This window comes from Phaethon lepturus, unplaced genomic scaffold (genome assembly GCF_000687285.1).
Source record: "Phaethon lepturus isolate BGI_N335 unplaced genomic scaffold, ASM68728v1 scaffold646, whole genome shotgun sequence".
NCBI classification, from domain to species: domain Eukaryota; kingdom Metazoa; phylum Chordata; class Aves; order Phaethontiformes; family Phaethontidae; genus Phaethon; species Phaethon lepturus.
Window position 1 is genome coordinate 23,852 of NW_010543825.1, and position 27,591 is coordinate 51,442.

General features: G+C 39.2%; 1 protein-coding gene across 1 annotated transcript in view; it reads left to right on the top strand.

The window, feature by feature from the left end:
• The first annotated feature begins 2,999 nt into the window (after window positions 1-2,999).
• The window catches only part of TACR3 (tachykinin receptor 3), a 37,812-nt gene continuing 13,220 nt past the window's right edge, over window positions 3,000-27,591 (top strand). Inside the window, exons 1-3 of the mRNA XM_010288445.1 lie at window positions 3,000-3,439; window positions 21,407-21,595; window positions 23,013-23,163. Of these exons, the coding sequence (XP_010286747.1) occupies window positions 3,000-3,439; window positions 21,407-21,595; window positions 23,013-23,163 (780 nt within the window). The remainder of the gene's footprint in view (window positions 3,440-21,406; window positions 21,596-23,012; window positions 23,164-27,591) is intronic.

Here is a 27,591-nt window from a genome sequence, read left to right on the forward strand (position 1 = left end):
CCAGAACACCCGGTATGCAATGGCAAGCCATTTTCCAAGAGCTAGAACAAGTTTCATTCCTGTGAGGAAAGAGGAACAAGAAATTAGACTCCTGCCCTCAAAGCCAAAATACAGCCCCTAGTTTGCAGCACTGGTGCAGAACTATTGCATATTGCACATTTTTCAGGGGAACTCACTGCTGAGACAAAATTTACACACGTGACCAGAATGTGACTCCATGAACCATACGGAGCAAGTAGTTCAAACACAGACTCTTTATGTTTCTATACAAGGGAAGTTACTGCAGGTGCTATACAGTACACTGTTCCTATATGTTTGCTCTCTGCTGCATGCTTGGCAGTAGTGTGTGCAAGAAACGAGGTTCCTGTGTCTCTGCTGAAACTGAGGAAAAGGAGTAATAAAGATGGGTTTGGGAGAGCTGGATGGAAGCAACAGAAGCACATGGGACACAAGTACTTGGGCAGCTGGTGTGGGAATGTGAGAAACACATCAGCTTAGTAAAAGGATACAGTCCAGAGTTCTTAGTTTGGGCGTAAAGGGGGAAAGGTATAGGGCACAGGGTTGGGTTTGTGCTTTCTGGCTCATAGCCATATGAAAATCTTGAGTGAAGCTTCTAGAGTTGAGCTGAGTGTCCAAGCCCCTGATATAACTAGTCAGTCCAGTATTCCTCTCTCATTGGAACCACCATTTGAATTCTTTCAACACTCAAACTCACAGAGATTTTTTTTACCACAATTAATTCAACTTCTTACTTGGATTTTGCCTGTGATTTCGATCACTTGTTACAAGTCAGACTTCTTTGCCCAGGTATGGGATTCTCTCAGTCTATCCCACTGGTCTACTTTGGACAATATGATACAAGAAGGAGCCCTAGCTACTAACCCTCTGGCCAGCACCTCAGTGATTTTACCAGGACAGTGCACCTGAATTACTCAATTGCTTATTATTTCCTGCCTTCCTAAAGTCCCCTTTGTACATGCTCAAAAGTCAGAGAAATAGATCCCACAGTTAGCTGGGGAGATAAAGAGTGGTTCAACTCACTCAGCACTAATACAGCCTCTGCTGACTCTGCTTCTTACTATGGGATCTCCTGAGAATGTGGCACAAAGTCTGTTGGGGAAACGTCATGTGAACTATTATCTCCTTCTTCAGACTCACCTCCAGGGAAAAGATGAAAGATGATGCTGATGGAAGATTTGGGACTTGAAATGGAACTGTGGTATTAACTCCAGTGGTTTTCCTGTGACGAGGACCTGCAGTACATGGGTAGGTTCTAGACATGCTGTAGCAAAGGATGGTTTTCAGCAGAGCTTCTAAGCCAGGGGTGGGTTGTTGCTTGGGTTTGTGTCAGCTGGTAAGAACTGAGGCATATAGAAATGGCCACAGTTTGCAGTCATTCAAATTAAACCTGGAGTGAAGACCTGACAATCAAAGTGCAGACACTACCTCCACTGGGCAAATACAGCAGGGAAGAAGTGGCACACAGGATTATTTGATTTTTATATGAAGCTTTTGCTTAAAACAAGGTAGAATGTGTCATTGCTGATAGGGGTATTGAATAGCTCCCACTGCTGTGATACAGTTGAAATCTCTGCTGATGACAAGCAGTAGTTCTAAATTGTTGAAGCATGGAGCAGATCACCACTAGGACACATTTTCTCCCTGAAGACTGCAGCCTATTGAATAACAAAGGTTTGTTAGTTGAAGTCCCTTGCAATCAACCCTTGCATAAAGCATGCATTCCCAGTGCCAGCGGTTGTTAACATATTAACAAGAAAACTGATTTCTTGGATGTGAAAACATCAGGTGTTAAATTTCCTCATTTACTTTTTTCTACCAGTATAGAAATCACTGCATATAAAAATATTGTTTGCTCAAAACAATAATAGTACTAAGTGTGGAATAAAGGCAAATAAGTAAAAAGAACTAAAAAAAATTTTTTCAAAGATACAAAAGAAAACAACCCTTTATCATTTTACCCATATTTAAAGACATCTATGTTTAGGGTTGCATAATATTTCAACAAAAATCAGTGTCTGCTGAACATGCAAATGTCTTTACAGGCACCAGAGTTAGTGCTGTAAGAAAAATATAGTCACATTTTAATTTTATAAATGTTTCTTGATGTCAGTTACATATTACAGATTGAAAAGTTAAATTAGAGAGCAGCAGGATGTATTTATTTATCTGAAAGAGGTCACTATTCCAAATCTGTAGTTAACAGGATGGCTAAAAGGAAAACACGTACTGAATGAAAAGACAGCAGCAAAAAAGCAGATCTGAATTCATGTGGAATAAATTCATGAATTCATTTGGAAACAGCTTTAATAAAAAGCAGTGTCAGTCCTGGGATGTTCAACTAAGCCAGCTAATTAGCCCTGCAAATGCAGGGCAAAAAGACTATTTAAAAAGGAAGCGCAATAATGAAACTTAAAGAATGGCAGTATAAAACAAATCTCTCAACACAAACGAGACAAGAATTCATTTTCCCCGTGGTGCTCTCCACAGTTCCTGAAAGTGCCTGCTGCTGGCAATGAATGAAATAAAAGGGGCGGAGGGAGAACAGAGAGAAAGAGGTGTTATCTTACCAGCTGACGGAGCTTAATGCTTCACTCCCTTCATGACGCTGGGAACTCACAAGCCTATAAAATGTGCCTTGGCTCCCAGTCTGTTTCTCCTTCAGCAAAATCAAAAGCAAGAGCTGGCTGTACAGAGGAGGAATAGGATGCTCTTCTACGCAGAGGTAGCTCTCCTGACTCAGCTGGTACAACATTTCTAACAGTTTGAAGAGCACAGCCAAAGCTTTTTTCTGAGATCTCTCTCCTTCCCAGTACCTGCTGTGTTGCCTTACTTCCTTTTTTCTTTCTTTCCTCTGCTTATTTGTTGGTGGGGATTTTGGAGGGTTGGGAGAGGGAGGTGGGAAAGGCACATAATTCCTGGAAGAGACAAGAAGAACATCCAGGATGACTTCTGCCCCCACAGTCAACTGGAACGTGAGCATGAGCAGCAGGTGGAACACGAGCCTTGCTGCAGTAGGCAATCCCTGGGGACAGGTGCTGGGAGTGCCAGCTGGAAATGCTTCTCCCTCTGTAGCATCCTCAGCAGCCAACTTCTCCAATCAGTTTGTGCAACCCTCTTGGCGCATTGCCCTGTGGTCTCTGGCTTATGGTGGTGTGGTGGCAGTGGCCATTTTTGGAAATCTCATTGTGATCTGGATTATCCTGGCTCACAAGCGCATGAGGACAGTGACCAATTACTTCCTGGTGAACCTGGCCTTTTCCGATGCTTCCATGGCTGCTTTCAATACTCTCATCAACTTCATCTACGCACTGCACAGTGAGTGGTACTTTGGAGAGGCTTACTGCCGCTTCCACAACTTCTTCCCAATCACAGCTGTCTTCGCCAGCATCTACTCCATGACAGCGATAGCTGTGGACAGGTGAGAAAAGAGAGGAAAAGTTTAGATTGAGATCAGATTCTCTGCTGAAATAAAAATACAGAGATAACAATCATTAAGTGATGAGAGGCAGAGCCATCAATAGTTCATCAATTGTGCTCCTCTGTAGTTCTTCAAGATTTTTCCCCAACACACTGTTTTTCTCCCTGTCTGTGGTCTTTCTCCTTCAGCCTTTCATTGGTTTTACTCTCTCACTTTTTTTTACAACAAACACTTCCTCTCTCTGTTTGACTTCAGCTGTTCTCTGTGCTCCACCTTTTAATACTAATTCTGTAACAGCAGCCACTGCCCAGGGTTTTGCTTCCCTGCCTGTGAAAACAGTATCTGTCCCTCAGTCAATGTCATCTAATTCATACTGATAAGGAATTGTAGAGATTGTGTGTGAAGGAAGAGGATTTCAAATTTCCCTCCTCTTCATACTTCTGCAGCTGGCAGAGGCATTTGCCTCCTCCTCAGGCTCTGTTTTTAATAGCTCTTCTCACAGACAGCTCTGAGCTGTTTGGTTCCTCCTGATTTTAACTAATGAGACTATTTACATTGCCATCTGTGTGTACCCAGAGGTCTGGTAAGAACATGGTTTCAAAGTGCTTGATTTTTTTCTGATTACTTGCAGAAAAGCAAGCCTTTGTGACTGTGAAGGAAAACAGGACAGGGAGAAACTTTACCTTTGTGCTCTTGACAATAATGGAATAGGACAGCTGTAGTCTCCATAGAGCAAAGAGGAGATGTAGTTGTCAGATTTCCAACAGAGATGCTTTGATGGACCATCTTTCTCAGAAGGTGCTGTGACTCTCCCCTGGGAAATGTTCCTCTTCTTTATGATCACTTTCACATTTGCTGGCTGTACTGGAGAGATAATTTACAACATGCTTTAGAAATCCAATAATCCTGAATTTTCATTCAGAAAAACAGATCGCTTTGTCCTTCAGATCTTCTATTTCTTTTAGCGATGTACTGAAATTACTCACAAAACTCCTTTCTACCTATTCAAATCATGTTATGCATCTTGTCTGAATTGACTTGGCAGAACTGCAGCACTTTCAGGTGATGGTAGTTAATATTTTACAAGGTTCAATCCATCTTCTGAAATGTTATTTCTCATTTCCAGGTGAAAAGATTGGGAAACATGTTGCTGTACCTTTTGTATGTGCTGTGGACAAGTTCCTAATAGTGCTTTTCTGTTTGTCCTACTAATTGCAAATTTTAGGTGGCATTCTTAGCCAGATGCATTTCTGTTCCATAAAGCTAAAAATGAAAGAGAAAATGAGATTCTTAGCAACTCTTCTACCTCTCTGCTCCAGGGATGGGTGAAAGCAGGGGGAAACAAGTACACTCTCCTCCTGCCAGGGATGTATCTTGTTCCCAACTGTTAACTTCCCATTAATAATGGAGGAGAGAGAGTGTAAAGCCAGTGATGCTATCTTTAACCAGGCAAAGATTTCTTCCATTGTCAATTTGGGTTTACCTTAAGATTCTCATCTAGCCTGAGGTTTTCAGAAAGATGAAAGGTTTTTAGTTGAAGCTGAGGATTTAACTGTTATTGCTGCAGCTGTCCATGTCATTAGCTGAGCAGTTACTAGGATGCTTTGAACAAGGTTTTTTCATTTTTCTGACCAAAATATCCACAGAGATGTAGCACTTACTACCTTGAAAGTTCCTAAATTTATGCTAGGAAACTGGAAATGAAGGTGAATACAGTTCCTTGGGAATCCAAAGGGTGCATTTCTGGAGTGAGTAAAGAATAGCTCTGCTCCACACTGACTGAAGTGCAATGGTCAGATACAAATATATTGGAAACATTTTCCTTGGTTTACCAATGTGAGACACTGGTGCTCAGAAGTGAGCCAATTACTACCGTTACTCACTCTGATCTATTTCTTGCCTGAAAATCTCCTGAAGAAATCACAATTTCCACCCCACCATATCTTCCAATCCCACCTGCCCCCAAATACAAGTCAAAATCTTCCCTTGGGGGGGAAGCACAGTGAACAACGCCACAGCTGTGTTTAGGTGAGCTCTCTGTAGTACCAAGGAGCATCATGTAAAACAAACAGAAGAGCAATCTATCCCTCCTTCCCTATTTGCACTGCTATTCCTTTTCCTTTTATACCAAATCACACCTGACACGTTCAGTACCTTTAACCATTTCCTGGCTACCTCTGCAGAACACTTTTGCAGAGTCAAGAAGGTCACTGAGGGTCAAAGAGAATCCCCAGGAATGTCATGGATGTACAGACTGCCCTATTCCAGGGCACAGATCTGCTGGTGGACATTTTTGAAAACTTTGGTTCCCATTTGCCTTCTGTAAGAGTTCAGCCAGTGCTTCAAACTCTCTGCTTTAGTTTTGACCCAGTAAACTCATCCTTACACATTCATGTTCATTTAAAAAAATTTTAAAAAGAAAAGCTACAAATTAGGATAAAGCTACTGAGGGAAAGGAAATATCAGATGATTTTCCAGTAGAAATTGTTAACGTCCTCGAAGACTGAAAGGTCAAGGGGTGCAACTCACTAAAAAGTGTGTCACAATATGCTCCATTGATCGTGTGAGAACATCCAAATATTCACAAAGTATGAATGAGTCACTATGATTCTAGACATCACTGAGCAGAGGTCACGGGCAGTACATGTTTCCTTTCACATCTGATTCTGTAGGCCATGTTGTCTAAGTTGTGTGCACTGTTAAATTACTGGACTGACACAGACTTCTGTGGAGTAGGCAGTTCCTGGAGTGGGATGTGCTGCATCTGGAGCTGAGGATGAAAGTAACCAAGACTGCTGTATGACCACCTGGTCATTGAACATAGGCTCAAATTGTGCTGGTTTTGGCTGGGGTAGAGGTAATTTTCTTCACATTAGCTAGTATGGGGCTGTGTTTTGGATTTTTGCTGAAACAGGGATGTTTTATTTATCGCTGAGCAGTGCTTACACAGTCAAGGCTGTGTGGTGCTTAGTTGCTGGCTGGGGTTAAACCACAACACAAATTTATGTGGGTTTATTCACGCTTCTGATCACTGCTTCCTGGTCATCTTTTTCTCCTCCTTCTGCTTCTTTTTCAACGGGCTGTTTGCAGTCTACTGCAGAGATGCCAGATAACCAAGCCAGCTTGGTTATCAAGTATCAGAAGCAGCACAGATTTTACACCATACTGCTTCATCGGCATTCATTCATTAGTTCTCCTGTAGCTCATGCTGCAGAGTACCACAGTTACATTGCTTCCACTGTAATAGTTCCTTTAGCTGCCTTATGGGGATAAACTTTTAAAATACCCTAAGATAAACTGAATAGGGGGTAGCTCTGGAGCCTATATGCCCTTGCCACTGGCCAATGCATGATCCTAAAGGGTCATGTGTCTTAACTCCATCTGTGACTACTGACTGTGGTACAGTTCTTGGACTTATTAAAGACAGTAACTTAGGCAGAATTTAGGCCATCTGGTCCTGGCCATTGAAGACCCACTGACTCTGCCTACTAGTTCTCACCATGCAAAAGAGGTGGTTCATGTACACTGGCAATTAATTTCCAATCCCAAGATTGCCTAAGTATACAACCAGTTCTGTGTATAGGCCTAGAAATCCCCTACAGATATCTGATGCTTAAACTCAAACACAAAAACAAAGCCTACAGAGGGTGGAAGCAAGGCCAGGTAGCCCCGGAGGAATACAGAGAAATTGTCTGGCCAGCCAAGGATCAGGTTAGGAAAGCTAAAGCCCTGATAGAATTAAATCTATCAAGGGCATCAAGAAAAGCTTCTATAGGTATGTTGGTGATAAAAGGAAGACTAGGGAAAACATGGGCCCTCTCTGGAAGGAAATGGGAGAGCTGGTTACCTGGGATATGCAGAAGGCTGAGATACTTAACGACTTTTTTTCCTCAGTCTTCACTGGGAAGTGCTCAAGCCACACTGCCCAAGTCACAGAAAGCAAAGGCAGGGACTGGGAGAATGAAGAACTGCCCACTGTAGGAGATCAGGTTCGAGACCATCTATGGAACCTGAAGGTGTAGAAGTCCATGGGACCTGATGAGATGCACCCACGGGTCCTGAGGGAACTGGTGGGTGAAATGGTGAAGTAGTGAAGCCACTACCCATTACATTTAAGAAGTTGTGGCAATCTGGTGAAGTTCCCACTGACTGGAAAAGGGGAAACATAATGCCCCTTTTTAAAAAAGGAAAAAAGGAAGACCCAGGGAACTACAGGCTAGTCAGTGTCCTCTCTGTGCCCAGCAAGATCACTGAGCAAATCCTCCTGAAAATATGCTAAGACACATGGAAAATAAGGACGTGATTGGTGACAGTCAACATGGTTTTACGAAGGGCAAATCGTGCCTAACAGATTTGGTGGCCTTCTACGGCAGGGTTACAGTGCTGGTGGACAAGGGAAGAGCGACTGATATCATCTACCTGCACTTGTGCAAAGCATTTGGCACTGTCCTGCATGACATTCTTGTCTCTAAATTCGAGACACATGGATTTGAGGGATGGACCACCCAGTGGATACAGAATTGGCTGGATGGTTGCACTCAGAGTTGCAGTCAACGGCTCAATGTTCAGGTGGAGACCAGTGATGAGTGGTGTTCCTCAGGAGGCAGTATTGGGACCGGTGCTGTTTAACATCTTTGTCGGCGACATGGATAGTGGGATTGAGCGCACACTCAGCACATTTACTGATGACACCAAAGTGAGTGTGTGGCTGACACGCTGGAGGGAAGGGTTGCCATCCAGAGGGACCTTGACAGGCTTGGGAGGTAAGCTTATGTGAACTTCATGAACTTTAACAAAGCCAAGTGCCAAGGTCCTGCACATGGGTCAGAGGAATCTCAAGCACAAATACAGTCTGGGCTGAGAATGGATTGAGAGCAACCCTTAGGAGAAGGACTCGGGGCTGTTGGTTGATAAGAAGCTCAACATTACCCAGCAATGTTCACTTGCATCCCAGAAAGCCAACTGTATTCTGGGCTGCATCAAAAGAAGCATGACCAGCAGGTTGAGGGAGGTGATTCTCCCCCTCTACTTCACACTCGTGAGACCCCACATGCAATACTGCATTGAGCTCTGGGCCCCCCAATATAAGAAGGACATGGACCTGTTGGAGCGGGTCCAGAGGAGGGACACCAAAATGATCAGAGGGATGGAACACCTCTCCTATGAGGACAGGCTGAGAGAGTTGGGGTTGATCAGCCTGGAGAAGACAAGGCTCTGGGGAGACCTTATAGCAACCTTTCCAGTACCTGAAGGGGGCCTACAAGCAAGTTGGAGAGGGACTTTTTAGCAGGTCCTGTTGTGATAGGACAAGGGGTAATGGTGTTGAACTGAAAGAGGGTAGATTTAGGTTAGACATAAGGAAGAAATTCTTCACTACGAGGGTGGTGAGACAGTGGAACATGTTGCCCAGAGAAGTTGTGGATGCCCCAAACCTGGAAGAGTTCAAGGCTAGGTTGGATGGGACTTTGAGCAACTTGGTCTAGTGGAAGGTGTCCCTGACCATGGCAGGGGGGTTGGAACTAGATGATCTTTAGAGCGGGTCCAGAGGAGGGACACCAAAATGATCAGAGGGATGGAACACCTCTCCTATGAGGACAGGCTGAGAGAGTTGGGGTTGATCAGCCTGGAGAAGACAAGGCTCTGGGGAGACCTTATAGCAACCTTTCCAGTACCTGAAGGGGGCCTACAAGCAAGTTGGAGAGGGACTTTTTAGCAGGTCCTGTTGTGATAGGACAAGGGGTAATGGTGTTGAACTGAAAGAGGGTAGATTTAGGTTAGACATAAGGAAGAAATTCTTCACTACGAGGGTGGTGAGACAGTGGAACATGTTGCCCAGAGAAGTTGTGGATGCCCCAAACCTGGAAGAGTTCAAGGCTAGGTTGGATGGGACTTTGAGCAACTTGGTCTAGTGGAAGGTGTCCCTGACCATGGCAGGGGGGTTGGAACTAGATGATCTTTAAGGTCCCTTCCAACCCAAAGTATTCCATGATTCTATGATACTATAATAAAAGCAATTGCTATGGAATTAAACAAGGTATTCTAACAGTGATGGTGAGTAGTTGCTGATCCTGGTCACATCTTACCATTTCTTTTCTTCCTTGTACACAAGCAAACTTTTGGTCTTTGAAGAGCTATTACATAAATATTAGATTTCTTTATATGCAAACGGAATTGAAAAGAATGACATATGTATGACAATATTTCATACAAATGTAAATAAAATTACATTTATGATACACCAATGTTCTGCACTACTGCAAAGCAGCCTGCAAGGCTTACTGCTGCTCAACATGGGTCAGCATAATAGCATCAAAAAGGCCTATGTAATTTTTTTTAACAAATCATTAAGAAAGAGGAAAATTATGGATTTGACCTAATACTTCCTAAAGATCAGATTCTACCCAATGTTACACATCTATCCTAGCCCTATACTCTGGAAAAATCCCAGCCCATTATTCTGTTCAGCTTATTGCAGAGTCAAAGGTATTGCAACAGAAAAATGATGAAATAAAGTCCAATGTTAAAGAGAATTCCACTTTCATGCACTTTTTTTAATCACAAAACTTTCCTAACATGTTGTGTTTATATAAACTCTGGAGCTGTTACAATTTGCTGCCTCAGTGAGACATTAATAATGAAAGTCCAATAATTAACTTCAAATCAGATTATCAAAATAAATCACCACTTGTAAAACTTAAAACCTGATCGTGCCCCAGAGTCCCATTATGTTTTCAGTAATAACTTCATCTTTTCCCCCTTTTTTGGTCCTTCTGATAGAATGAAATGCCCCTTTTTTTGACCTACAGGTGGATGTAGAACTTTAGTCTATATCTGTCTAATCCAACAAAGCTGTTATGAAACTTCCTATTTGTATTTATTCCACAGAACTGTGTCTGCAAGTCTATTTTTAGAAGGAAAAAGACTATTAAAATTAGAGCTAAAAGGCAGGTATACTCACACTCCTACCTCTGGTACCCAAGACAGCTCACTTAAGTTTGACTATGTAGCATCATGTTGTAGACATGGATAATGTATTGACATCAGGATGGATGTTTTTAAAAATCTGACTGAAAAATTAAATCATCAAACAATTTGCAGCAGAATGACAATCAGAATCCAAGAGTCACGGGCCCAGTCTTCTCTTTCCCAAAACCCCTACACTCACTTTGCTGAACACCAGACTCAAAATCAAATTAACCTTCACTAATAAAATATTAGATAATTAGAGAATCTCCATGTTTCAGAATATGATCGATTCTTGTTACTAACAGTCCCTGTTTCCTTTTGGTTACCCTTCTCATTTCTTTTTAATAAGTTTCCTCAAGTTTTCATAGTTCACCCTTTTTAAATTAAACACTACCACAGCAGCTTTTTGGGACTTTATTGTTTCTGCAGAGATGTCAAAACCAGACATCCTCTAGACACTAATTGAACAAAAATATCATTTAAGCCTGACCATAGATGCTGTTCAGGACCAACTCAAGAGCTCCTTGTTTACTTTGGGCTTCTCCTCATAGATGGTCCATAGAGCAGTCATTAATGTTGACCAAGAATATATTTTATGTCTGCATAGAAATCACTGATATCCTCTATTATTATTGCATTACCTGCTATCACAGCCTTTCTAATTTCTTTTGGCATGTCACCATTATTACTGTGAATCAGCTGAGTGTATAATCCTGAAACTTATTTTTTCAGAGTCATGCTAGGAGTTTCAAACCATAAAATTCTATATTATTCATTAATACATCTGTTTTACCTGACTTGATTTTAAACTGTATTTAAAATTCAGCTTTATTCCACCTCTTTCACAATCTCCTCTCTTTTTTATAAACCTTCGTATTACAGAATTACATTTCTCCTACCTAGTTTCCAGTATGTTTATTACACCAATATTCAAAATTTGTTGTTCTAGTTTTCCACCTTAATTCTTAGACTTCTGATATATATACAGAGGCATATATATACTGGGTCAATTTTCTATTTTTCTGTGACATTGTTCAGTTACTGATGGCTGTTAATAATCCCTCTATACACTCATAGACTCCAGCATAAGTAATATGATACAAGCTTTTAACAGAAGACAGTTACGAGGCTTAAATACATGATTCAATTTATCAAATAAAACCTAAATTCATCAGATCCTCAAAATATTACTTAGGCTTTTCATTCTCTTCAAGTGTATGCTACAAGAGCAGTTATTATTGTCACAAAGTAGTACCACAAGCCCTATAAATGAATCTGTTACTGAAATTCTAAAGTAGGCAGTTGGCACATTGAAAAATTTATTATCTTTCCGGTAGAATATATTTGGTATCTGTCTCTGCATGAATTTCTATTCCTGGGATAAATTGCTCAAGGTCTTCATGTGCCATAAACACTTTAAAGTGATACTGCTGCCAAACTATACATGACCATCTTTGATGTAGAATAACATCATCTGAATTGGGAGTTAAGTATCTGTACCTGTCCTGTGTGCTCAGAAACACTGAAGAATAGAGAAATGGGTATGTGAAAAAATGGTCTCAAATATGACTACCAGGTTAGGATATGGAGTGCACAGGGCATATGGTAGTGGCATCAGCAAAAGATGCACACCAAGAAGATGTATACTGGTACTTGCCTTCTTGTACATGTGCTTGGTACCAAGTGTTTTGTGCTTGGCTCATCAGTGAATAGAGGAGGTTGAAGCAATGGCAGGCAGGAAACCTGCATCGCCCAGCCCTCTGCCATCCCCTGCACAGAGCTCAGCCCAAACAGAACTGCAGCCTTTGGCCCCTCTCTCACTCCCCCTCCTTCAAACTCTGTTGCCTCAAAAGTAAGTGGTTTCCATGCAAAAGGAGAGAGAATTTGCACTGAGGACTGGGGAGAGAGACAGGAACATAGGAACAAGAAAAACAAAAAGCTAGATGGATTTCTTTTTAGGTTTCTTGTGCTTTACAGGCTATTTTCCCCAGAGAAATCCCGCCCCCCCCCGCCTTATCTGTGAATATTTTCATCCAAAGAAATGGATGAAGGGAGTTTCTGTAAACCCACTATGCTGGTTTTTCCACAAGATGCCATTTTATTGATAGCTTTACCTGCCTCTGGTGTCACATAACTACACAAAACACTACCTACCCTACCCACAAACTACAGTTCAATAGAGCTTTTTTTTTCCAAACTAATGGATGACTTCATAATTGTGACCTCATGAATCAGCCTTGCTCACCAAATATCTTGAAGAGAAAAATGCAAAGATACGCTTTTAAAATTATCACTATTATTACTATTATTACTTTGCCAGTCAAATGATAGACTTCAAATAGGAAATCCCTTCCCTGTTTCTCTGTGTTCCCCAAATTTGTATTTTAAGATGAAGTACATCATATTTCTGGATTCCAGTATCTAGGCTGCCCTCTGAAAAATAAGAGTCCTCAGAACTGGAGAGAAAAGGTTGAACAGGAGAGCATTAAGGGTTCAAAAATCAAGAGGTGAAACATAAAGGACTTTTTATGACTTGGGAGCCTAAAGTGAATTTCTGCGTTTGACAATTATCTTTTTTTTTTTTCTTTCTGAGAAAAGAGGTGAAATAGTTTCTGTAGAACACCCTGATGCAATGACTAAAAGATTCAGACTGTCAGAGACATAGGAAAAATAACCCATTTCTTGCTACGGTACAAACTCATAATGATCAGGCAAAAAGAATCTTTTGGGGTTTTGGTCAAAATTCATGTCAGAGTTATGCTAAGACAGTTTGGGAATAAATATAGGCATAACAGCTATTTTTTTTCCTCTTTGTTTTGGATTAAGTAAATATTCTATTTAAAAAGCTGCTTTCAAAATATGCGATTAAAAAGATAAAGTTGGTAAGCCAGTATCTTGAAGAGTATAAGCAACGTTTACAACAGTGATAGCCCCAAGTCTTCTGGTTCCAGGCAGGAAACATCATCTGAGAAGTTCAAACCATATGTTCAAAAGAGAAATTCATTTTAGACAGATCCGTAGCCTTAAATATTTTCTCAGTGCCCTTATTTATAGCTTAATTAAAACTCTTAAAAGATATATCTGTGGTTTACTAGGTAATGTAGACTGCAGTACTTTTTCAAAGACAGGCAAGGGGTTGGTTTGTTTGTTTGTTTGTTTTCCTTGAATATTATTGCCTATACGCATGTGTTTCTGACTGATTTACCAAGCAGGAGAGAAATTTGTATCATTCACATATTGGTGTTTATTTAAAATAAAATTATTTCAAAACAACTGCAGAAACAAGAAGGAAGCCATTCAGATGACAGTGCCAGAAATGTAGGCAATATCAGAGTGGGTTGTAGTCTGTGCAGATGGAGCTGGTTTTACAGACTTTGCATTGACACTGGTCCTTGATAGCACAAGTAGATCATATTCAAAGAACAGGAGAAACAGAAACCCGCCTGTCAGGGGAAGTCAGTTAGTCCGTCATTTTCTGAGACAGACCAAAGAACAGTTATCCCTTTTCTATCAATATGCATAGTTATAGCATATATCATGTAAAGTCAATTACATACTTATAAAAATCTGTCCCATTGCCAGTTACCAAAATGTTCCTCAAATAGAAAGCATTGCACTGTTTCTGAGAACTCAGCTATACTGAAGAATTTTGATATTGCTCTTTTAAGGTTAATCTACTAAGGTTATATCTCCTGTATATACCTTACAGAGACCTTTTGTAGGATTTTCCACAACAATGTTTTAAATAAGGGCAGGTAATCATAGCAATTTCCCTAGCTAAGTTTCTTAGTTACTAGTTGATTCAAAATAGAAAGTTTCAAAACTGGCTTCTCTTTTGAGGGAATAACAGCATCAGTGCATTCACGAAGGAAGTGCACTCTGCTGTCTGCTGTTAAAGAGCCACTTGCATGAAAGCATGATGATTTCCTCTCAGTCTCTTCCTTCGTCAAGTCCCAATTTCCGTTACAATCTGGGACTGAATTGATTACTTTTTTTCCCCATTTGAGTTTACAAACACATTGTAAACAGGTGAAACAAATCACTTAGGATGATTAAAGGGTTCCAAATGTGTGTCCAGATGGGCATTTGTAGAATCCAATTTTGAACATCATTTTGTTTTAAAAAGTCTTATGTATTTTTGTTACAATTTTCTAAATAATGTGTTAAAGAGGGGAAGATTTTCCTGCTTGTATTAGTCAGTGTATGCTGTTTTACAAAAAGATAAATGAGGATTTTTTTTTAATATTTTTCTACTGTCAGGACCATAATACACAAACTTCAGAAGCTTTTTATAGTACTTACCTACTATTTGTGTCTTATGTTATTTGCAAACTGTAACAGAGCTACATGATTATGCTGTCGTTATAGCCACTGGCTTAAAGAGTTTATCAATGTTATTCAAACGAGGACTGTCTCTATTATCATTTCAGGGAAAACAAATTTTCTTGATGTGATGAACCCAAGAAACAAGTACCAAACAGTAAATTGTAAACTCCAGCCAAAGTGAGCAGTTCTGAAGGAAATTAAATGTATTCTGACCCCAGCAGACAAGAAAACAGTCTTGAAGGAAAACAGTGCTGCAGCAAGCACACCATGATGCACCAGCCATTACATATTGCAGTCTGACTGATTTCTCATTCAGTTCAATGGAAAGACTCTTGCTGACTTTTGGTATCAATTAGCTAGGGACAAAGACTAACACAAGCCAAAGCTGGAAGAAAAGCGATGACAGCATGATCACAGAAAACAAAATCATGTGCTAATGAATCTAGTGATGGAACTAAAGTGCTACCTAAAAATGCTTTAGAGTAACACATAGAACATGGTGCAGACATTGAATAATTCACATTCTTGCAAGTGTTGTCTTGAGTCTCTACCTGCACATGTTTACATCTCTAAATTTCTAAATGTGCATATTCCATCTTATAATTATCTTCCAAGTGTAGTGTTCATGTTGGATGGGGCAATAATGGTTTCTGCTTGTTGTGATAAATGAGTATGATGACGTAATTCTTTTCAGTTGATATGCACTTTAGATTCGCCATCCCCGCTTTATTGTGTGGAGCAAGGTATCTGTGGCATTATCAGCAGCTCCCATTGGAGTTAGAAACCATTAGAAGTCCGATCCTGAAATTGAACGACCTCAGCAAGAGTTCAGAGCCCTTTGCTTGGCAGAGGGTCCCATTGCTCCAGCCTGGTGACTGACTGAACTGCAAAGTCCAAAGACTGCAAAGAAAATTGGCACAGCACCCCACTTCAATAATGTTCGTGTGGCTACAGAAGGCTTTTCAGCATTGTAGCAAGTCTTCAGTTGCTTGTAGCCATTATAAATCCTCCTTCAGCTCAAATGCCTACCATCTTTTAGTGACCTTCGAGACACAGGTGTGCGGAGGTCCAAGGTCTCTGTATAAATATCACAGAACACAGTGGACCTACGAGGGCCCCAGCACTCGCCACTTTCACTGACTTCAGAAAGACTGTGTAAGTTCAGACCACTTTAAAGAACACGAGAAGCAGAACAGTCATTAAGACAGACGACATTGGAGCATCATAGAAGTCCATCTGTTCCCCTTGCACACAGTTTATGGTTGGTTGATCACAGAGAGAACAACTCTTTGGGAGTTCTCTCCCATACACCTGCAAAGGCAAAAGGGCTTGCCACTACAGAGCCCTACTGTCAAAACATTGTGCTTTTCTGCCAGCTCTACTTACCTTGGAATCTCTGGTCCACTAGGGCTGATTTTTCTCATGTGCCTTTTGCTTTTACATCACCCCAGTTCCCTTTCTTATTCTCTCCTCTCTCAACGCAATCTATCTGTTATTATTCTACAATTCTCCTTTCTTTGCTTCTCCTCCTACTAGTTTCTCATTATTCTTGTTTCATTTCTACTCCTATTTTTGTGTTCAGCAAACGTTCCCCAGGCTCAGTTCTTTTGCTTTTGCTCCAGAACCTGTATCTCATCATTCTCTCTTTCATTCCTGTCCTCATTTACACAATCCTCTTTTTTTCTACACCATGTTCAGCACCATTCAGTGCACAATTCAGACAGCATGTCTGCTGCTCCCCCTTGTAACTGGCACTTTGCCATGCAAAATATATGTAAGGATGTCAAACAGAGTAAGAAAATGAGTCCTGATGACAGAGCTACACCATGAAAAATGACAGACAGTTGTCAGCTGTGGGTAGTTGGAATATATAGGGGCAATATCCTGCAACATAGATACACATTATCCCATACTTAGCCTCCTCACCTCACTAATTTTCTGAGCAACACCTAAGCTTGGAACCTCTAGCCTGTTCTAGCAGGAGCTTTCATTCCTGGTGGAAACACCCTGGCCAAAACGGACAGAGATCAAAGGCAAGGGCCAACTGAAAAATTAGCTACTGCTCCTTCAGCTTGAGGCTAAAGAGATAGACAAACAACTTACCACCCTTAGGTACCAGTAGTGGCAAGACAACATTCTTGCAAAATGTTGTCTTTTGCAAACAAAATTCTAGACAGGAGTAGCTAAGCCTCCTGCACTGTTAGCTGTCATTTGCAAAGGAAGGACTCAATTCTCTTCCGGGCTTCTTTTGGCTACAGATATTAACATCAAGTGACAGCTCACCTACGGAGGTGTTTTTTAACCTACAACTGAGAGTCATTCCACATTTTCCACTATCCTCAATTACGGCAATGATGGCTCCTCTAGGAAAATGCTACCAAACTTACATGACAAATTGAGTGAGTGTAACAATTGCAGCTATAAAGCAATATCTCATTATGTTAATTAAGCAATTTTGTTTCTAAGAAAAGCCACTTAGGGAACACGTTAGATACTTCTTTGTAATTGTTAACGTACCGGCAAATTAGAATAAATGAGATTTGCTATCAAAGGCTCAGTAGTACAGAGCTGTCAATACTCTCTGGTCAGCTAAGTCCTTCCTGCACAAAGGCATTATTGAGGGAATGGTCAAGGCTCCTCCACCTCCTCCCCACCTTGTTTGTTAGAATGACTGCAGGCTACGTTTTTGTAATGTATCTTTTGCAAAAGCTAGGCTGTTGGCTTATCACTCAAAGTTCAACAAGAAAGACAAGTAGCCTGCTTTTCGTCTGATCTTTGTCCTTTGACTTACCTCACTCAGACAGCCAATAGTTAAAATTTCCATCAGTACAGCTGTATGAGTCATTTCACACAAACAATCCACATCTTTAAAGGGCAGTCACCAGACAGGGAGATATAACAACAGAATTTTATCTTAGCCAAAGAGAATTACTGCTGGTACCTATTGGGAATAAGAATAATATAACTGGGAATAAGAATAATGTGAATGTAATAGAAATCTGACAATAGCACATAAAATAATGTCAATGTGCAATCTGGAGAAAACTAGCTATTGAAAGGAATTATTCAAGCCTAGGAGGAGATGCCTTAAGAGTCCCACAAGCATGTGAAAATGATTACTTGTTTATGGGTTATCACCTACTGCAGGTAAAGATCATCAAGCATTTTGGACAGTATCTGGCAGCCCACGCTCAAGTTAGCTCAATTTGAAAGACAGGACTCATGACTACAAACTTATTTTCATTACCAAGTTGTGCTTACACTTTGGAGGAAAAGCGAACTAGGAGGTAGAGGGCAACTGTTGTATTATTTTCATGAGATCTGCTGCTCACTCAGGACAAGACACCCACCACTAGAATAAAGCTATTTCATAGTTAGTATGTGATACCAAAAGCACCAGTTTAGCTGAAAAAAACGCCAAAAAGCAGGTAAAGGAGAGGGGAAATAAATACCGTGTGGGAAAAAAATATGTAAGTGCCATAAAAACAATGCAAAATGAATAGGCTTGTAATTCTAGATACAGAAATTGATGATTCAGAAGTGAAGTTGTTTTAGATCACTCTCTGTCAGCATTTAGAAGTTTTAAGGTATTAGTACAGTTATCATGTCTACTAGAAGCTGAGTACCACTATGATGGCAAATATTGGATTTATCACATATTTGATGGTTAACTATAAACAGAGTTATTTTTGCTAAAACAATATTCTATTCTATAATTACCCACCTCTAAAGTATGACATTTCCAAAAAGTAGGAATAACTTGAATGAAATTTGTTTGCCATAGCAGGTAAATATAGATGCAGAAAATCCTTGCACAAATTCTTATCAGGAGCATTATCTTATGAATATTATTATTATTGTCTTGTAGCTAATGTCTGCACCTAATAATCTTGGGCAACTCTGCCTACAACCTAAGTGTGTACTGTAGCAATTAGGACATGTAACACCTTCCTTCATTTTAAATGAGTGCTACTCTTCTAATTGCAGCAGAAGAGAACTTATTCATCAAAAAAAGGGTTGATTAAAATCAATGGCAGCTTATCCATTGATTCCAATGGATTTCAATTCAAGTCCTGCCTGGATTTCGAAGCACAGACCCAAACAGTCACCTAACAGTATAAGAAAAGATATGTTCTAAAGCCAAGGCAGAAGATGAGAACACAAAATTAAACATCATAAATGGCTTTGAAATTTTTTTATCAATGAATGTTGAAAGGACCAACATAGACAAGAAAAATAATCGCATATTAGCGTCACTTTGGAATAGGATCTACTAAGTTATGCTTACTTACCTACAAAATAATTCATTCTCAGCGAGTATAAAGTAAACTAATTTTATAACTTCTAAGCCCCACAGCAACACCTAAAGTCTCAACAATAGTGATTATTTTTTTCCATGGTCCTACCATACAATGCCTATTATTGCCTATGTAGTTTTCCATACAGAAAATAGTCAATGAATCTATTCCAATCCATCTTTATATGAGGCAGAAATGTAGAGAAAGAGTAGATGAAGAGCCATAGTACATTTTTTACTTATTGCAATTCTTTTAGAAGGTATAAATTACACACAGAGGGAAGCAATACTGTAAAGTTCTAAAAATATTTTCTCTACACATGTAGGCTGGAATAGGTGTGGTTTGACTTTCTAACTCTATTTAAAACCTGAAACAGACAGGGACAAGGGCAGTTACCAGGCATGAAGACTGGACACCTACGATGGAAAGAGAGAGGACCTTTAGGATACCACTTACTCCAACAGTCTTGTCAAAGACCATCAGATAACTGAACATGTGTACTGTGAAAGAGAGTGAAAGTACATGGGCTATAATTATTCTTTGGCAATGAGATTGCTTCTGCCAGAATTAGTACTCATCCCTGTGACTGATGACAAACTGTTGAAACTGATCCAGACATTCTGCTAGAAATTTGGAAAACTCTCATTAGTAAAACATTCAAGCTGGTTTTCACATTTATCTCAGTTTTCTATCTGCTTCAGGTGTTTTCATATAATATGAAAATTAAAAAAAAAAACCCACAAGGAAACACATAAAAGAATATTTTAATTTTGTTAGTTTCCTTTTGACTTGCCCTGGTTATTCCTGAGGAGCTTCTAAATCATTGCTATCCTAATTCTGATTTCAGAAAAGCAATGGTTTGGGAAACACAGTGTAAAATGTCAATGCTACTGATGACTGCAAAAGGGCAGATCTTCAGTTTCCTGAACAGGTACAGATAGACTGAATACTTCCATGGAAATTTCTTGATTTAAATTGCTGATCTGTCAACTCCTACATTAACTCACAAACAGCATTGTGTTTCAATCATGAATAAAAGGATTTTTGAATGTACTTTGGGAACCCTCTGGATCTGAAGCAAAATATTAATGTAAAAACCATTTCCTTCTGTTGGAAGGAAGGAAATGTTTTTGTTGGAAATGTTGGAAAACATTAGGATGTCGGATTAAAGAACATGTAGTTAGTTATTCAGTATGCTGTATCAGTAACACAATATGGACAGTATATTTATATAAGTACAAAAATTTCTTTAAATGTGATTCTGGCTGATACTTATCAGCATCCCCCTTATAGCGGAAGAAATGTTGAATAGTATTTCTATTAAATTAATATGATTAATCATTTTGGAAGTGATTATTTGGTCATTGTTAAATGAAACAAAATAGTGTGATCAGGGAAGTTGGTGGAAAATACCTTAATTCAGGATTAAGCCCAGAAATCAAAGCAGTAGTCATGCTAAGAAAAACATGAAAAACACATGAAATACATGATATGGAGTATATAAAATATAAAATTTCTGTCTCCCTTGTTCCTTGCATCTATAACAGAGAACAAAAGACAGAAAACAAGACTTATTTTTCTTTTACTGTCCTGATGCCTTCCTGTTGCTCTTTTTTCCTAAACTTTTAAATTGTAATTACTTACAGTAAATGTTTAAATGATTTTTGCATGATCTTCTGAAGTTATCAGTATACATGGATTGCCAATGCAATTATAGGGCAGCAAGAAGAATGCTATCCTACATGAGAACACAAGAACTGAGAAAGCAAATGAGATGTTTTCATGCTTTATGCATCTATTTCTCTTGGTGCTTTTACCACTTCTACATTGCCCAAGGAAACACTTATATGGATACTCTTTCAACCTTGGTATGAATCAGTTGCAGTCTGGGGCTCTTTGGCAGACGATCCAAAGTCAATCTATGTCTATGGAAATAAAGACGTGCAGACTTACCAGGTTCCTGTAGCTTTTGGATAGATGACTAATAATGCTGACAGCTTGGCTGTTAATTTTTTAATTAGAGAGAAACATTTTATTATGTAGCAGAGTAACAGAGGATCCAGCTGTATTGTTGCTTTTCAGTCAGGTTGTGTGGTAGCAGGATTAACTAACTCTTTGAGAAATAGTTGCTCTACTGATAATACGTATGGTTAACTGGGTGTCCCACAGCTTTAAAAAAACATTCAGTGCACCTTCTTTTTCTTCCAGCACTGCCATCATGGGGGCTGAACCACCTAAAGAGCACAATGCCATCAGAACTCCGGGAAGACAAATCTCTCTGCTTTTATCCTTCTCCCAACCCTAAGCTTTGGTTGATTCTAGATACATCGTAACCTCTGGAGGTTTCTTATGCACAGGTTTTTGCTTTCTTTTACAGATACATGGCCATTATTGATCCCTTGAAACCTAGGCTCTCTGCAACTGCTACCAAGGTGGTCATTGGGAGCATATGGATTTTGGCTTTTCTGTTGGCCTTTCCCCAGTGCCTATACTCCATAACCAAGGTGATGCCTGGGAGAACTCTTTGCTATGTAGCATGGCCAGGTGGTCCAAAGCAGCATTTTACGTAAGCTTTTGTTCTCTTAAACTTGTGCATGGTGGTGTCTATGCTTGCAACGGACTGGGCACAAGCTGTAGAATACTGTGCAGATACTCTACATGCAGAATAACTAACAGCATTGATGTTTGAAGAATGTAATGGAAGTTTTCTAATCTAGGAAGATAGAGCATTTAAAGTGATAAGTGGAACACATTTATTCTCTTCCACTTCTACAAGTGTTCTCCAGCCCATACTGCATGTTTACTATCATTGCTTCACTTAAGATGGTGACTTCTATACAGACAGAGATGGTCAGAAATAGGGAGAGAACACGCAATTCAAAGCAAGCTTCCTTTTCATCGTAACCAGGAAAACAAGTATTTCCAGCCTCTCATCCTAATCAGATTTTTTTTCTCTGGACCTCTTCGTGAGAGGGTTGGATTTTCACATTTCATTCTGTTAGACTATCACAATTACTTATCTCAGATATCAGTCCAAATAAGAAAACTCTAAAACCTATAATTGCTTCCAGTTTCTGAAAGTGTAGAATAACTGTCAGTTAAATTCAATATATCCTATTTGTCCCTCTGGCAGAATTAGGAATAAGTGGTTACCTAGCCATAGAAACATTATCTGCCCTTTCATGTCCTTATTGGCATTTAAGATGAACCCTCTGTTCAAGGCTGAAAGCCTGTGTAATCATCCAGCATCAAATTTGACCTTTTGCTCTCTTTCAGGCAGGTGAAAGAGGCCCTGGTCATATATAATTTTTATCACTTTAGGAGCCATGCACAGATATTTCTCTTTAGGACAGTAAGGTCACTCTCAGTGACGGCTGGGGATTCTTCACTGATCATTCACTGGGATTTTATATGAGAATGGCATTTAACCGGAACTAACAGGAGTCAAAAGAAGTTATCTTTTTTTTCCCAGTGCTTACATCAGCAGTGATGATTGTGTTGCCTATATACAACAGATTTGCCATATGAAGTACACTGGGTAACAGAGGACACTTATCAGGGCCTTTGTATAAATATACCATTTAAATACTTATTTTTCTCTTTCATTTTATGGTCCAGACTAGAGCTCAAAACACCCAGCTTACCCTTAGGATACTTGGCTGTGCAATAATTAAATCAATTCAGCTAGTTATGGACAAACACACTTTATTGTGCAGTCACTAATCATGACAACTATAGAGTCATTCTAAATTTATGCTAGTGCAAGCTCAGAATCAGAACTAGAAACCCCATAAAACACATGCATTAAAATGTAAATACATTTGCACTGCAATTTCAAGACTTTCAAAAAGACAGTGAAAACACCAAGGGCTAGCCAGTCAAGATAAAATATGCTTACAGTAGCACTCATGACCTCTAGCAGCCTGTTCCATTGGTATAGCTCCTCTGAAAGCACTTACCACCTTAACGCTTTTTCATTGCAGGTATCATGTCATTGTGATTGTGCTGGTCTACTGCTTTCCACTGCTTGTCATGGGCATCACTTATTCCATAGTGGGAATTACCCTCTGGGGAGGAGAAATACCAGGCGACACATCCAACAAATATCACGAGCAGCTCAAAGCTAAGAGAAAGGTACTGTTCCATTAAATCTCACTAAGTGAATCCTGATAACATCGGCAATTGTGTTGCAAAGTATTGCAGTATGTTCCTTCAGAAACACCAAGTCACTTGAAATAACAGTGATGAGAGATCTACTTCAATAAAAACTTGATTGAGTTTGACGAGTTGTCTTCTACGTTCACTAGCTGTTCTTTTTGTAACTTTACTGTTTGTCATTAAATAAAGGTAACATTTGGATTTTAACTTCTTACTCCACATGTAACGGCATACACTGTAGAAACTAAGCCCAGATGTTTAGCCTTTACAGAGCTACAACACTGAGTTTTGAACAATGGGCTACCAAACCATGAGCTCCTCTTAGGTCAGATTTTCATCCTACTGAAAGAAAAACGAGTCTTGCTGTAATTTTCAGTAGATTAAGACCCACGCATCTTTGAGATGAGTGTTGATCTGCCTGTTCATACTCAAAAATTTAGGTTTTAAATCAATAAGTTTTGGTGAGAAATACACCCTATTTTTTCCCAGTTATTTTTTTTCAGTCTTTTTCACTGTAAGTATTGCTAATCTAACAAGACTGTGGATTGCTTATGAACTGATTATTTGACTATTTCCAGTTCAGTTTTCATGATGTTGCAGTGCCATGAAGGTTTCTTATAACATTCTTTTTCTTAACCTAACTTTTCTTTTTCAGTAAGGCAGACCTCCTGCTTTTTATTTCTGACTTTTTTTTTTACTAAAATGCATTTAACGTTTCATATTTGAAAAAAAATGGTACCCAAATACGGACCCAAAGCTTAGACAGCTTTATGCTATGACGTGCAATGCCTCCTATGAAACCAGAGGCATTATTTGTTTTCATTTTTACACAGCTTTTTTAAGGGGGCAAAATGCTAGCCTCTCTTTAGGAAGCACAATGCAGTTTGACTAGTATTATCACTACTGTTGCCTTGTAACAGTTCAAAGATTATTTGGAATGTGAACAGAGAGAAAATAATGAAAAATCATAATGGAAAACTAACCATAATGCTTTGCATATTTGCCCCAAAGTGAAATTGTTGGACTAATTTCCAGAAATGCTGAAAGCATTTCAAAAGATTAGCATTTCACCCTTTAACATTATCAATAAAAGTCCAACATTACCATTACAGTCTTTGCCATGCATGTTGTCACTTACCCAAAAGTGTATTTTCAAAGTCACAAAATTACCTTTCCTACAGAGCATAAGCAGAAAAAGATTTCACTGGTCAATTAACTGTGCTATTACCAATGCTGCCCTTTCAGCCAGTGAAGAAAAGGAAGCAAATATGCAGCGGAGGGTGCCCAGCATCCGATTGTAAAGATAAACTGACGAATCACTTTCTGTTACAGACACAGTTTGCAAAAGCAAGTGTAGAAAGAAAATTATTAAAAGCTAACTTGGAGAACCAGGAGATCCCAGAACTTCAGCACCTGTTATCATAATGACTAAGTAAAAATAAACATCTTAACGTCATAAAAACTAAAGGTCTCTGAAGAGAAAAGCTTTTATTATATGCTATGAAGGGCCCAGTTAAATCCCTTGAATACTTTAAAAACAGCACTTCTTTAGAATTGTAAATATATGCAAGAGGCAAGGAGTAGCATCCTTAATTAAAGAATTTTAAATGTGAGAATACTGGAATGCATGCCTTCAACACATGTAACAAGGCGATTAAATTAGGTGCAGATATATTGTAACTGCACCAGTGACTTTATTGGCGGAGCTCCATGACAGCTCCTCAGTTCCACTGCTGTGCTCTCTGGCAGGATTTATGAAATAACTGGTATTTGGAAAGATGAATCATAATTGGTCATTCATAGAGATGAACTAATAGACTGGAATCCAAATAAAGCTATCACTCAGCCTGCCTCTGGTGAGAAGGCTATTGCTCTGTTTATTTAGGAAAGGAAAAGACAAAATATTCTACACGGATAGTTCATTTAAAAAATACAATAAACTTATGTGTTACTCAGAGCAATTAAAACACTAGAGAAGTCTTGACAAATGTCAGCCTTATTCATATAAAAATGTATGTGTAAACATTCCTAAATTTTGACTGAGAAAGAGAAAGGAAGATCCACATAAGCTTCAGAAAAGTGAAAAAATTCAGTAAAGCAAAATGCATCCTGTATAGTCATTAGATAATTAAAAGGTTTTCAAAACTCCTTCGAAACGTTGCCTCAGATCTGAGGAGAAAGGGGACTAGACAAGCACCTGCTTTTAAGGCTCCTCCAAAAGTAAATTCGTTTGCCAGACACCGGAAGATGTTGAATTGTGTCCAGAGCTTTCACCACTTATTCCTTGAACATCAGTTTGTCTCTTTCAATATTAAAATCTTAAATGAAAACAGGACAGGAACCAGCCTCAGGGCCCAAGACCTGTCATCACAGGCATCTCTAACAGAATCCCTATACCATCTTAAATCTGCATCTTAAAAGCATTCTGCCTTCTGGAATGCTACACCTGATGGAAAGTGTTCTTAAAATCTCACTACTCCCAGATTTCCAGTTTCCAGGCTAAATTTATTTATGGACAGTTCTATTTATGCCATTATTTTTTGTTAACTTAATTAATTACTTATTATCTCTCACTGGTGCCACCTCTACAGAAGTGTTTTATAGCCATATTGTCTCCCAGCATTTATTTACGTTCATTACATAGATGAAACAAGCACTTCTGGTCTTCTTTTATAAAAACATCATCTATATGCCACAAGTGACCAAAACCAGACAAGAAATGTCAGAGATGAAGTCTCACCATGGTCTTGCATAGTGGTAATAACACTTTCTCGTCTCCACTGAAAATGCCTCATCTGCAGCATCCTAGTACCTCATTTCTTCCTTTCATTATACTGATGACCTGGTCGTGCTGTAGTGAATCAATACATGTCTCCTCCTCGTTTATTCACAACAGTTCATTCCACAACTCAGAGCAGAAAATTGTATTAGTCCTTAATTCAGTAAATCCCAGAATTTTTCTGAGTATGATCCTACCTATGGAAGAACAGTGTAAAACAATCTCCAAAACTAGCACAGTACTGATCCAGAAGTTTCTATCTGCTCTGTGATATCTGTCACCGCCACTACCCCACTTAGAGACACAATCACTACAGGCACCACCCTAAGTACATGATTAGCACTTTGAAGTTGCATTTCTGCTCCTGCAGTTCTTCAACATCCAAGTTCTTCCTCTGCTACGCCTCTGTAGCAGCAAAGCTGCACAAAAATGTGTTTTTACCAAACATTTGGCATGCTCTTATTCATCTGTACCAAACACCTTAGTAAATACATTAAATGAGGCTGATCTCAAGACTGACATTTACAGAATATATCCTGGTTTGGAGGGAGGTTAGTATTAAATACTTTCTAACACAAGATGTTTCTCTCCACTACCTTCCCAGTGGAAAGTGTTTCCCAAATTATGTTCAGTAGTGAAATGCAACACGTAAAATTTACTTGCAGAAATTAGTAACTAAAGAGAGCTTTTCTCTTTAGAGCACCTCTTACTATGGTATCTTTAACTCTGTCAATTTAAGGGAAGTATGAAACACACGTGTTAACATGGTAAATGCAAGCCAATCCTAATAAAGCTAGAGCCTGACTTCACAAACATGCCTAAAAACCGGTTTTGTAACACCACAGAAGTTGCACGAGGGGATGCGTAGCCTGCTGCTCAGCGTGTTTCCTACGAAGCACTGATGGTAATTCTGTCTCTTGTTCTCTATGGCTCTGCATGGGTGAGCCTTCACTGGCCATGAAGTAGGTTATTGGACCAGACTGCAAATGTTAGTGTTCCACTAACGTCTTGAGCAGTTGTCCCATACCCATAAAGACAGATACCCTGCCAGACTCACCAGATTGCTATTAACACAATAGTAAAAGTCACTATTTGCAGGTGATTGCTATTATAGTTAAAAGCTTGCAGAATATGGATTTTTTACCTTATTTTCTCATAAACTTAACAAAAGCTGCTAAAGGGTAATAAGGGCTAGAATATCATATGAATATCTGTCTGGTGAAAATACTAGCAGAAGATATCTTTTCCTATCTTGATCAGTAATACATCCCCATATTAAAAATCTCAACAAGAATACAAACAGAGTATTGACAGAAAAACTTGATTGGGCATTTTAATTTACCTTTAATTAAATTCTTAAATTCTTGCACAATCAACACGTATGATGACAATATATGCCTAAACACATTCACACAGAGAGACTTTTTTCTAGCACTACCAGGCAGCATTGCCAATACTTTAAGAAAACTTTTTTTTTTTAAGTTTTAAATGTTAAACCCTTTCCATTATGAGTATATGGACTAAACATCTACTGAAAATGCAAGAAATTAGCAAAGTAATTCTTAATGTTGTGTATCATAATTTTTGTTTTATAGTCTCACTCTTCACATGCTTAGCTGTTGCCT